The sequence below is a fragment of the Sarcophilus harrisii genome, chromosome 3, assembly GCF_902635505.1.
Source record: "Sarcophilus harrisii chromosome 3, mSarHar1.11, whole genome shotgun sequence".
Classification (NCBI taxonomy): domain Eukaryota; kingdom Metazoa; phylum Chordata; class Mammalia; order Dasyuromorphia; family Dasyuridae; genus Sarcophilus; species Sarcophilus harrisii.
The window spans coordinates 466,666,828-466,680,764 of NC_045428.1; the positions used below are offsets into that span (position 1 = coordinate 466,666,828).

Genomic DNA, 13,937 nt, shown 5'->3' on the forward strand with positions numbered 1-13,937 from the left:
TCTAAGAAATCAGCAAATGCTACAAATCAGAGCTTAGTTTATTTTTTGCTCATTGTCTATATAAGGAAATTATGGAGAAAATGTTAAAATATAAATTAAACTTGCATGCCATATATAGATTTCCTCACTGTCCCAAAGACTCAGTAATGAAATATTTACCAACATATCTCTACACTTACTCACTTCATATATATCCAATCTATTGACAAGTTTCATCATTTCTCTTTTCATAACATCTCATATTCCCCCTTTTCTCCAATCACACAGTTCCACTCTGGTGTAAGCCTTCATTACCTCTCTCCTCAACTAATGAAATAACCTGCTAGTTAGACTCTGCTTCGAATCTCTCCTTACTCCAGGCCATCTTTTCCTTAGCTGCCAAAGTGATCTTCCTAAAGTACAAGTCTGATCATATCAAACCTCTCTCCCCATTCAATAAACCCCATTGGTTCCCTATTTTTTCCAGGATCAAATATTAAGATACTTTCTTTGGCATTTGAGGCCTTTTATGACTTGGCTCCTTCCTAACTTTTCAGTCTACTTTGATCCTCTCCATGTACTCTATGATCCAACTACACTGGCCTCCTTGTTCCTCCTACGAGAAACTAAATGTCCCTGACTATGTACATTAGCACTGCCTGTATTTCATTCCTTACCTCTGCTTCCTGGCTTCCTAGGCTTAGTTCAAATCCCACTTTCTGCAAGAAGTCTTTTCTGAGCCCTCCCACTGCTAATATCTCTATCTACATGTATAGATATATACATTTGTAGATAGATATAGATATACTAAAATATATGCTACATGTGACATAAATTTCAATCTATACTTGTATAGACTTGTTTATTTACACATGTATATATATATATATATATATATGTATATATTATGTGTGAATATGGAACCACTAGAATTTATTGAATAGGTGGATGACATGATCAGATTTGTACTTTAGGAAGTTCACTTTGACACCTAAGAAGGGGAGTGATTGGAGTGGAGAGAGATGTGGGGCAGAAAGATCAACTAGCATTATTTCAGCAGTTCATGCAGTAGTTAATGACAACCTGAACTAGGGTAGAGCTCACTGATTCAAAAAAAGAGGGGAAAATGTATGTATAACACACTCAAGTTATATATATATATATATATATATATATATATATATACAGATATAGATATATCAATATAAATATATGTGTATGTAATTTTTTAATAAGCACTTATAAGAAGCCAAACTTTGAAAGATTTCTTGAATTAGAGTACCCTAAGATCCCACCCCAAGGTGGCTCCTAGGTAAGGAACTAGCATAGAGGATCATATTTTTGCAAAATTCTACACATGGGATTCTTTTAAAAATTATGCAGATAGACTTCAGTACTTTCATATAGTCAGGTTCAGTTTTAAATGGCCAAAGACTAAGGTCACTCTGATGCTCTTCTAAATAGAGACCCAATAATGAGGGTTCTCAGGTGAAGGTAGCTTCTCAAGTCACAGAGGGATGAGCTCTGGATCCAGCTCAGCTGAGAACTTGTGATAAATTTTGTCTCCTTTTGGGAGAAAGTATAAGAAGCACTAAACACATTCAAAATTTTACTCAGGAAGAGCTGAAACAAAAATATGAAGACACTATAGACAAGAATTTGTTGTTATTTTCAGAAAATGTGAAATATAGAATTCAAAAATATAGTCATCACTGCATCAAATTCTGAGATTGTTTCTTTTTCCCTTGGTTTGTCAAAGTAGAAAAAAGGTGATAAATTCTTTAAAATCCCAACTTAGAAGCAGGTCAATTTCAGGGTTGAAGATTTTGCCCTTCCTTGACTATCCATTCTTCAAATAATAAAATTCATTTATTCCTTCTTTCAATCATGGCTGGGAATGTGTCAGAAGAACAGACCTGTGAACCATTTTCTTCATAGATAGATCTATGTATGGTTCCATGCAAAGATTTCTAAGCCTATTCAGCCTCAATCTCCTGATGAATAGGAATTATTATTCATATTTTAACAATAGGTAAACTAAGGAATGCCTAGCTACAGGTCTATACCTAGAAAGTGGTACCTCTATAACAAATATAATATAATAATATAATCAAAAAACATTTGTTAAGTACTTATTACATGTCAGGCACTATGTTAAGCTCTGGGGATACAAAGAAAGGCAAAAGACAGCCCCTGCCCTTGAAGAACTTACAGGCTATTGGGGAAGACAGAATACAAACAAGCTATATATAGAATAAATAAGTAATCATCAACAGAATGAAAGCACTGGGATTTAGTGGGATTAAGAAAGGCTTCCTGTAGAAGGTATGGCTTTAGTTGGGACTTGAAGAAACTAGGGAAGTCAGGAGACAAAGATGAGAAGGGTAATTATTCCAGGTATAGGAAATGGCCAGTGAATTTAAAAGATGGAGATTCTTGTTAAAGGAATTGTAAGGAGGTCAAAGTCACTGGATTAAGACTATGTGGAAGGGGAAGAGAAGGGAAGGTGTAAGAAGACTAGAAAAGTTGGAGAGGAGGACTATGTTATTAAGGGCTTTGAACAGCAAATAAAGGATTTTTTATATTTGATTCTGGAGATGACAGGGAGACAATTTTTTTTTCTAAATTTCTATCAACCTTATAATAAGATTCTCAATAATAATCAATAATAAATTTCCATTCAGTTTAATTCAAGCTTATTAATCTTCTACTTAGAAGACATTGTGAATATGGACTATCTAAAATCTTCTACCCTCAATTTCCAAGACTTTCAAAGCAATGACCTTAATGTCTCTACCAGCCAATCTGACTACACAAAAATGAGAAAAATGGCTGAAAAAAACATAGTTTGACTAAAAATTGGTCAATGTGGTAATCATATTTTTAGATAAAGCCATATAGACTAGAAAGCAGAAGTGACAATGTCAACAAAGCTGTTGGAAGCAAAGGAAGTTTGTTTTCCCTACCAAACTTGGGAGCAAGAATTAAAAGATAGGATTTGAGAGACAAAAGGGACTTTAGAAAATGCAATGTTCAACTCCCTCATTTTACAGAGAAGAAAACTGAATTCTAGAAAGATAAAAGAATTTATGCAAGGTGCTGCAACCCAGGTCTTCTGAATACCAATTCAGTGATGCTTTCTTGTTGTTTTTCAGGCTTTTTATTCATGTTCAATTCTTCATGACCCCATTTGGGATTTTCTTGGCAAAGACATTGGAGCAATTTGCTAATTTTTTTTCTCAGCTCATTTTAAAGATGAGGAATTGAGGCAAATAGGGTTAAGTGACTTACTAGGGGCCACACAGCTACTAAGTATCTGAGGCTGGATTTGAACTCATGAAGATGAGCCTTCCTGATTTTAGGGCTGGCAAGCTATCTACCACACTACCTAGTTGCCCAATACCTTCTGACTACACAATAATTCCATTTATTGAGGAGAAGTTTCACAGTGGATGATTCACTGAAAATAAACAATGAATTTCCCTCCTCCCCCTACCTCCCTATTGTATAAAGTGCTACATCTATTGCAGAACTGGGATTAACACCTTCCCTGTAGGAACAAAGCACAGGTAGGGTTGGAGTATATGGCCCCTCTTTCTATTTCAGGAAGGGCTCAGGTATTTTGAATAACTCCACTCAGATGTCCCAGGGAACTGAGAGATAATTTGTCCTTCTCCCTAGGACTGGCATACACTGATGAGACTCTTGACCTACAGAGTGTGCTGACTTGAGGAAAGTGAATGAAAGAGGGTGCAAATTGTGATATATCATCATAAACCAAGGTAACAAAACTCTATTAGATTACTAGGAAATGCCAATAGACCAGGGTCCATTGAAACCACAATAAAGGATTTTGAGCTATAACACACTTTAGGAAGATGCTGGAGAACTCATCCATCCTAGGGATACCACCATCTGCTGAATGTTGAAAATTATAGGGAGGGAAACAGAAAAAAGCATTAGCAGAGCAAGATAGCAAAAAGAACCTGGACAGAATCAGGGGTAGCTGTAACAGGTCAGAGCATTAAAATTTTAGTGAGGGAAATGGGAAACTCTACAAACCAGGGGTCGATTGGCATTGAGAAAGTGATGGGGAAAAAGTGAATGATGCAGAGTCCTACTTTTGGGGGGAATGGGGAGTAGAGGAGAGCCAGTTATTAAACATTTACCAGCACACCATTGGACAGGATCATCTTTTATGAGCAGCTAGAAGCAAGGATTTCAGAAAAAAACACCAATCAATAATTTTATGTACATAGTTTCAAATATGGCAGAAGAGAATACTAATGTAGAGGATTGATCCCTTGTTATTCTCTACTTAAACCAAATCCACTGAAATATTTTAAATGGTCCTGGAAGAAGGTCCCTGGAAGAAGGATCCTTTTATCACAGGTGGAGAGAATAAGGAGAGAGACAGAGCATTATTTTCTGTGGAATAAGAGATCAATCCTATTTGTATCCCCCTGGCCTTTAAATAATAATCTATTACATTTGAGCCTTGTGAACTTGTGTGCTTGGAAGGGAGGTTGGTGTCTATATTCTACTTCCTTCAGTGAGGTGTATTTAATATCGAGACACTGAAGTTTGAAGATTATCTAAGTATGAAGTTAGACAAATGAAATGTATATGAAAATATATGAAAGAAGTTTGAATTAGGAAGAAAACTCTGACAAAAGGGTTTTACATGGAAAAATAACCCTAGAAATGTAGTACTTCATAAATGACCAAATGATATCCATTGACACCATTAGAAAATTCCCTTAGAATCATGGAATATATAAAGAACTTCTAGGACCCAAACAAAGCCTACATCCAAATCAAGATCATGGTCAGTACTATGGTAGTTATGTTTCAGAAAGACAAATAAGATACTTATGACCAGAGGATTTTGGAGGTGAAAGGAGCCTTAAGAGATCATCTAGTCTAACTCCCTAATTTTGTTAAAATGAAAAAAATGGAGACACCAAGAGGAGCACTTGCCTAAGATCATACAAATGACAGATCTAGAATCTTATACCATATTTTTTCAGACGGCAAATCCAGTATTCTTTCCATTATTTCATGCTGCCTACTTTTTGTATGCTTGTGAATGAAAGTGTGGTTGCATGGAAAATGGATGGCAATAACTTGTCATGGTTTTTCCTTCCACCTACTCTTGCAAATCAGATTGAGGGAAGAAATTAATTTTTTTCCATCTTCAAACTTGCCAACAACACCCACTTCTTTTATTCCAGTGATAAATATTCTTTCACAACTGAGTCCATTTTCCTGGGAAAGGGGGAAAGAAAACTGAGGTAAGTAAGGGTGGAGCTGGCTTGAGGAGTGTGCATGGGCTAAACAGAGGTTCTCAAATAGCTGCTGAGCAGAACCATAATAAAAGCCTAAGAGCAAGTTAGAGGTTGCATACTATGCTGGAATTTTGTGTGTGGCGTAGCTGCACATGGGCTACAGCAACTTTGTAGTATGGGGTCATAAGATGTAGGGTTGGTAGAAACATTGATAATGATAACTCGTATTTATATACTGCTTTAAGATTTGCAAATCACTTTCCTGATGATAACTCATTTGATCTTCATAAAATCCCTATGAGGAAAATGATATTTTAATCCCGATTTTACAGATGAAAAAACTGACGTGCAGAAATGATAAGGGATTTAGGGTAACAGCTAATACAGGTAGAAGCAAGATTTGAATTTAGGTCTTCCTAGGCCCCTATTTTGGTTATTTCACATGGCTAATTTGGGACTCCCTAGGGAGTTCCCTGAATTTTTGTATATGTCACCTGGGGCTATGCTTTCTGAGCAGGTTAAATACAGGCAGGAGGGAGCTTATTTCAAGTGGATTATTAATTCTGTACTGAAACTGATTGTGGGGGAACATTTTTTTAATAGGTGGAGTAGAGAATCCAGGAGGCTCAGGTGCTAATGTTGCAGAAACTGTTTCTCCTCTTTCCTTTCTCACTTCTCTTCCAGGGCCTCATGCTCCAAATTGATCTATCCTTCTTTCCCATCTTTCCTGATCCCTTAATCAGAATTCTCCATTCAGACATAATAGGAAAGCAACCTCATTAGATAAATTCATACTAAAGGGTAAGTGATTGACAGCTTCCTCCTTAATTCTCCCATGAGTGTCTACATATCAACATAAGTGCAAGCGCATTTTTACTTGGTTGGATTCCAAACAGTGTGATGGCCTTTCTAGAGCCTTTTAGGCCATTCTACTTTTTTATATTTCTTAAAGACCAAACTATACTTTATCATTGAGAACCATTAGGAGAAAGGAACATCTGTCTTTGTGACTTGTAGACTTCTTGACCGACAGGGAGGAGTTCCTAGACTCATAAAATTTCAAAGCTGCAAGTCTAATTCACTCATTTTTTTTAATAGAGGAAAAAACCAAGATGGCCTTTGCTGAAGAGTGTGCTGAAATGCCACAAAGGATGCACTTTTAAGAGCATTTTTATTACTGAGATTTCTTCATACTTGTAAAAGTCTAGACAATTAAGAAAACAATAAATCTAGCCCTGATTATTGTAGTCTGTCCATTCAAGGTGTAAATATTCAGAATGAATACTAACCATTTATTTCAGCTGACTTTAGGACACCCCTTTATGCCCCATTTCTTCTTGCTCTATCAACTTCCTGTTTGAAACCAAAGGTCTGGCCAGGGTTCTGACAAAAATCTCAATATCCAGGAAAGGGCTACACTGCCTACACCAAATTCAACTCCAGTACCCTCGTTTCTAATATTCTCATTACTTTAAGGTGTGAGTTCCCTATCAAATGGGGAAGGTAGCTCAAGGAATAACCCCAGAGTTAACCCCCAAGTCCAATGAGAGATGGGGCAGTGGGAAGGCTGAGGACTGATTTCATTATAATGCAGGTTTTCTTGGAGAGGTTCCTAAGAAGTATTTTGCTACTCTCAGTCTCTTTCTCCAGTTGATGTCCAAAAATTGTGCTGATCTCAATTGCTGCAGCTCCTCGGTCCATCCCTCAAGATTCAGGCCCAGGTCCAGCCTCTGGTCTATTCTGCTCTCTTGGGGTTGGGCTGTGACTTATTTGGTGGCCTTGGATTCAGGTTTCTGCTTCCCCAGGCTACAGTTCAGAATGAAATCTGAACTAGAAAGCCACTTCTCACTGAATCACAGGGCATTTGCCTTTGGGGAAACTAAAGTAGGGTAGGAGTAGCCCTGCTATCAACAGAACCTACCTTTCCCAAATTCTCCATTAAACTCTGTCTCTTTTTGTCATATATATATATTTAATCAGAGGAACACCTGGTACTAGTTAGACTAGTGGCAATTATTTTTGAGAATCAAAAGAGCAATTAGTATGCATTCCCCAAAGGTACCTCCCCTACCTGTTTACTGATGCCTAAAATTCTTTTGCCTTTAGTCACTGTGCCTTCCTTATGCTTAGTTAGCCCTTTACAATTTAGGGAACATTTTTGTGTGTATTGGGTTATTTGATCCTCACAACAATAATAACTGACATTTATATAGTGCTTTAAAGTTGGCAGAGCTTCACATATATTCTCTAATTTGAGCTTCAGAATAACCTTTTGAAGCAGATAAGTACTCAGCTATTATTATCCCTGTTTTACAAATGAGAAAACTGAGACTCAGACATTAAGTGATTTGCCCCTGATCACAGAGACAATATGAAATATAAGAGGTTTGATGTCAACCCAGGTGTTCCTGATTACAAATGCAGTGTAGAATCAGTGACAAACTGATTCTCAATAATTCTTATTACCAATCCCAATTTACAGAGGAAAAAACGGGCTTAGATAACTTTAGTGAATCAAGACAGTGTGGTACCTGAGAGTAAAATGCTGGTCTTGGAGACCCTGGTTCATGTCCATTCTCTAGTCTTCTGACATTTGCTATTTACAGTATTGTGGATAAGCATTTACAATCCCTGAGCCTCAGTGCTCCTCTTCTCTAAAATAGAGCTAATAACTATAGTATCTACCCCACAGGGTGGTTTTAGAGTTCAAAACTGATCCAATGGAATCTGTGATTTCATCGATACTGCCAAAGGGAGGAACTCTAGGTAGTAGAGTTCTCTAAAACAAAGTCACTGTTCATATGAGGAGCAACCCAAAAGCAGATAAGCTTTTTGAGAACAGGGATTGTTGGATATTATCTTAGTATTTCTAATACCAAAATTAGTGCCTGGGACCTAACAGGTGCTTAATAAATGCTTCTTCAATTAATGAACTCACCATCTCCAGGGGAAACTCATTTCACTTTTGGACAGGCTCAAACAGTAAGGAAGTTGTTCCTTTTTAATTAGCCCAAATCTGCTTCAATGGTCTCTTACCTAAGTGGAAGAACTATTTGCCCAGGATCATGAAGATGGTAAATCTAAGAGGTAGGATTTAAATCTAAGTCATTCTATGAGCCTCTCTCCAGTACTACAAAATGCTACTATTATTGTGAAATCACAAGAGACTAATAGGTGGCCAAAGCCAGCTGCTAGGTTTTGAGGTCAAATTATGTATGTATATACACACACACACACACCACTTAGCTCAAAGCCTAGAAACACTAGGTACTTAATGTAGGATTGTTCTCCTGTGTTCTGACTCTAATTTCCCCATTTTCCCAGGCCTTTGATATAACAAGTAGAGATAAAACTGAAATTGCATCTAAGGGGTCACTAATTCATCATTCATTCAATAATTTTTTTTCTATGCCAGGCACTAAACTTAGTCATACAAAATACAAATAGGAAATAATTTCTTCACTTGAGGAAATTGAATCTTATGTGATTGTTAGCTTATTTTCTCTTGACAGTCAATTTGGATGGGAGATGGAGCTGACCCTAAAAAGTGGGTGGAGTGGTAGAGAGAGGGAAGTAGGATGGATAAAGGGAGAGGCTTCACAGTTTTGCCTCAGGCAGTAAGACACTGAGCTTTGCCCATCATTCTAAAGGAATCTGTTGATAGTGCCTTCAGGCTTTAAAAAAACAACCAAGAACAGGCTGGGCACACTTGCCAGTTTTCCCTTCATGCTTGCCAATTTTTCCTCACTCCATGCCAGCCAAATGTATCTTCCCATTCCCTCTTCACTGTTGTAAAGAGGGTAGGGATGCTGAGGAAAACCCTGGACCCGGGGCCCCTCTCATGGAAGGGGATATGTGCTGAGCTTCTGGCTGAGGGACACACTGCCTGCTGACACAAGGAACACTTGATTGGTCCCCAGTGACTTGAGAATTGCAACCCAACAAATTATGGATCACGTCGGATCACCTCTCCTACACACACACACACACACACACACACACACACACCCCTAACAAAAAACAAATATGAGTGAGCAGAGAAGAGAAACAGTTATGGTCTAGTAAAAAATAATGGTATATTTGAAGTTAGAGACCTGGGTTCAAATCCTGAGATTGCTACAAACCTCCTTGGGTCTCATTTTCCCCATCTGTAAAATAATAGAGATTGGTCTAGATGGTCTCAGAGATCTCTTCCAAATCTGATCATATGGTCCAACAAAGATCACAGCCTCTCCCCGTGGGAAGAGGAACAATCGGTCTCAAGAAGAAGGATACAATCTAGAAGCTATCACCCAGAGAGCTGATCTATTTAGACAGTCCAGCTGAATAATTCTAAGACCCAAATATCAAAACGGGTAATCTTTCCTTCCTCAAGCCACAGGGCTGGTTGCATTTACCCCCAACCCCCTGAATTGTCTCGATACTTGTTTTTCTAGGAGTGTCAGCGAATGGAAGGAACCCTCTCATTGATTCAATTAAAAAAAAAATTATTAAACTCCGGCTATGTGGTAGTGAAAGGGCAGCGTAGTTTAGTGAACAGTGAGCCTGTCTCAGAGCAAAAGTGACAAGTCTTGTTCCTGGCCCAGTGACTCCCGGAGAAAGTGCAGTTAAGGCTAGGAATTGCAGAGAAAGTAGTGACCTACATTACTAGAGAGAATTGTTTCATCTGGGGATTCCCTGTACTAATGAAATCACAGGTCTTGCCCCTTACCTCTATATCCAATTCAGTTTGATCATCATGTATTAAGTCCCTGCTCTGTGCCTGGCACTGTGCTAAGCACTGTCTGAAAAGTACCGTGATAGAAACTGATCCAAGATTAGGTTAAGGGTACGTAAGGAGCGAGACACCTGGTCCCGGAGGGTGAGGTCACCCAGAACTTTATCACAGGTCTTTCTCCAAGGTTTTTTGTTTGCTTTTGTTTTGTAAATTTAAATAGAGAAAACAAACAGACACCCCCCTACCGCACCCCCTACCGCCACACGCACTTGCACCCGAAGGTGTTTTTGTAGGGGGGTGGGTGGGAGTTGTAAGAGATTGTGGTCTCGGCTGGAGTGCGGCTGTGGCTCCCAGCTTCCAGATCTGTTAACACATCAGCCACGTGCAGTCCTGCCCACGAGCTGCCCTCGGGCACTGCGAATACCCCCAGGGTTCTTCTCCTCTCTCTAAGGATGGACACTGAGGGCCCGCGGCTCAGGCCCTGGAAAAGCCACCTGAGATGACCGAAAAGCCCCGGGCTGCGGGGCCGCCAGCCTCCCTGCCTGCCGCTGGCCCGCTGCAAGAGCCAAGTGCATTAGGTCCTCGCTGCCAGCGGCAGACTCCGAACCAAAGCCACGGCCAGGGCCAGGCCAGAAGATGCATTTCCTGGCCATCCCCAAGCAGGAGCCTGGCACCACCCCACCGACAGTCTGAGGCAAAGTGTTTCCCTGCCCTTCCAGCCCCTCGGTTCTCTCTCCATCAGCGGAGAGAAAACAGCACATCCCCGAACTCCAGACTTGCGGGACTGACCCGGGAAGCTGACCTCTCCCTTCTCTCTAGCGTTCTCGCCCCCCAAGGGAAGCTCCAAGCGCTTACTTTGCAGGCAGCGGGCTACGGCCAGGCAGAGAGCGAAGAGTCCCAGGATGATGTGTCGGTTCCTTCTCCTCCAGCTCCGCAGTGGCCTCATGAGCAGCCCCAGGTCTGCAAGGGCTCTGCATTTAATGGGCAGGAGGCATGGCAGACGCTGGAGCTGCTGGGCTGCGGGGCTGGGCTCCCTCACGACCAACTCCTCCTTTTTCTACGTCCCCTCCTCCTCTGCCTTTCCTCGGTCTTCTCCGGCAACACACACACACACACACACACACACACACACACACACACCCCTTCTTATCTCTCTCCTACACCATCTCCTCCTCTTCCTCTCCAGCCCGTGTCTTATTCAAATGAGCTGCCTCCTCTCAGGTTAAACCAGTTCTTGAGTCTGAGAAAGAAGAAAAAGGAGAATCTTGGAGAAAAAAAGGAGGGAGGGAGGTATGAGGCGGCAGAGGCATAAGAAAAATCAGGAGGCACACAGTCTTACGAGGCAAATAAAGACCGTTTCCTTCTCCTGTTCACACCCAATAAGCTTTTATTGATTCAAGATTTAACCAGATGGTTGGTGCTGGTAAAGTGACCAATCTACTACCCCAAGAGCTCTTTTTTCTCAGGCAGCCAAAACATAACAGTCTAATGGCCCCTGCAGACCAGGGAAATACATTTAGGAGGAAGAAAATGTCAGGCAGCTCCTCTAAACCAGTACTGTATCTCAGCACTTAGGATCCATTACAAGGTAAGGAAAGCACCCTGGATGTTGGAATGAACTGAGTGGAACCAGAGATATTTCTCTCTATTGAGCATTTAACAGTAACAGATCCTTACCATTTTTCTACAGCATCCTTCAGTATAGTGGAAAGGGCACCGAACTGGGAGTCTCTCTCCTCCATAAAAGAGTTGGAGGTAGGGAGAAGTCTTTTCATTTATCTTCCTTGGGACCCAGCTTGTGCTTTATAATTTCACAACACTTATTTTCAATTAGATAAAACAAATCACTTCCTCCTTTCATATGAGTCCATAATACCAGGCTTGGAGAAAGGAAATGGATTTTAATCCTGTCTTTACCACTTAAAGCCTATATGATCATGGACTAACCATTTCATATCTCTGTTCTTCCATTTCTTCATCTGTAAAATGAAGGGACTGAATTCCTTAATCTCCAAGGTTCTTTTGATCTTAAGATCAAAAGTCAAGTTTACACTTGAAGACAGCCATCATTCTCTTTTCTGGAGAAAACATCTCCCAATTCTTTAAGAAAATTTTCTCTTCACATAGCTTAAAATTCTTTCACCATAGTGATGTATTTCCTTTGGGAAATCTTCTAGTTATCAGTGACCCTCCTAAAGTGTGATATTTAGAGCTAACCATAATACTTTTTAAGATGTAGTCTGACCAGACCAGCTCTATTATCTCCTGTATTCTGGACACAAAACTAAAAATGCAGTCTGTGATTGATTTAGCATTAATAGTCACCATGTTACATTATTGACCCATATTGAGCTTCCAGTTTGACAAAATCCCTAGCCTGTTTTCATATTAATTGTTGTCTAACTATGACTCTCCTGGTGAAGTCAATTTTTCAAACTTAAATACAGGACTTTTTTTTTTTTATCCCTATTGAATTTCATCTTCTTGCCTTCAACTCAGAAGTACAGCCTGTTGAAATCTGTTTGGGTCCTGAGTCTGTTATCCATGCTATTAACCGTCCTTCCTTACTTCATATCATCTGCTAATCTGATAAATATGCCATCTGTGAATAAAATTCTATTTCTTCCAAATGGAGACAACAACTATTTCTTGTAGGGTTCTTAGAAGTATCCAGTAAGATAATGGGAATAAATAAAAGAGATACAGACTAGACCTGTGTAATCATTACTAGAGGAAATTCCCAGAATAGGAAAGTCCCTTTACCAATGTAGGTCACTTCATTTTCTACAACTCATAGTTTTAGGGATTTGTGGAGAGCACTGAGAAGTTCAGTTACTTGCTAAGGATCAGACAGCAATTATTTGTTAGAGGCAAGGAAACAAATATATTAGAAGGCATAAGTATGAGCAATTCTCTTGTTTCTTCTTGCTTTTGTCTCCTATTCCTGAAATACATTCCCTTTTAACTTCTACTTTACAGATTCCTTAATTTAATTTGAGCCTTAGATTCTAACGGGCTATTATAATCTGTCATGTAGCTACTTCTCTGAATTCATGTTGTTCCTCTCCAAATAGAATATAAGCTCATTGAGGGCAGGGACTCTTTTTCATTTTTATCTTTGCATCTCCAGTGCCCAACACAATGCTTGGAAGATTGTTGAATGAATGAATCAAGGAATTATTTCTTCCTTTTATTTCTGGTTCTGGAGGTGACCTGGGAACTGGAAATGAAGATATGCAGGCTATAGTATTGTGATATGTCCAAAACAAGAGAGCTATAGCAGTTCTGGAAGGAAGAAATATAGGATTTGACTTTACCATAGAGAGGAAGAAGTCAATCTTAGAATAGTCAAATAGATTCTAATTGACTAGAAGCAGAAGGTTGTACTGATATAACACAGAGATATATCTGGATTTCAGCAAATGTTTTACATACTATCTTTGTGAATAAGACAGAAAGATGTGGGCTATATGATTGTAGAGTGAGATGAATTTAACAATACAATAAAAAAAAGTCATTAATGGGAAAATTTGGAACAAAGTCTCCAGTGGAATATCTTGTGGTTGATGAAAGACTGAACAATGGTGGTAGCCCTCAATGACATGAACGATCAGAAAAGAATGCACTTGGGGCATGTGGTAAGAATTACAGATAGTAATAGATGGATAGCTTGCATTCTGTCCTGGAGTTTAGGAAATATAAAAAGAATAAAAGGACAGCCTATATCATATTAGCTGGAGCCTTTGGAAAATTTATGAAAAAATTATGGGCAAAAATTATTTGATAAGAGAAGGCATGATCTATATAGCAAAGTAATATCCCACTCATGTAAAAATTAAAAACTTCATTTCCATCATTTTTTCTTTATCAAGAGACTAGGCTAGAAGAATTTTGAATCATCTTCCCTTCACTTATTCACCTTGTTCCTATGTTGTTCCTATGTTTGCCATATG

At 39.3% G+C, this 13,937-nt stretch overlaps 1 protein-coding gene across 1 annotated transcript in view; it reads right to left on the bottom strand.

The window, feature by feature from the left end:
- Positions 1-11,126, bottom strand: part of VSTM5 (V-set and transmembrane domain containing 5) — a 36,183-nt gene extending 25,057 nt beyond the window's left edge. Inside the window, exon 1 of the mRNA XM_003764317.4 lies at positions 10,840-11,126. Coding sequence (XP_003764365.1) covers positions 10,840-10,930 — 91 coding nt within the window. The 5' untranslated portion in view covers positions 10,931-11,126. The remainder of the gene's footprint in view (positions 1-10,839) is intronic.
- Between the last annotated feature and the right edge of the window lie 2,811 nt (positions 11,127-13,937).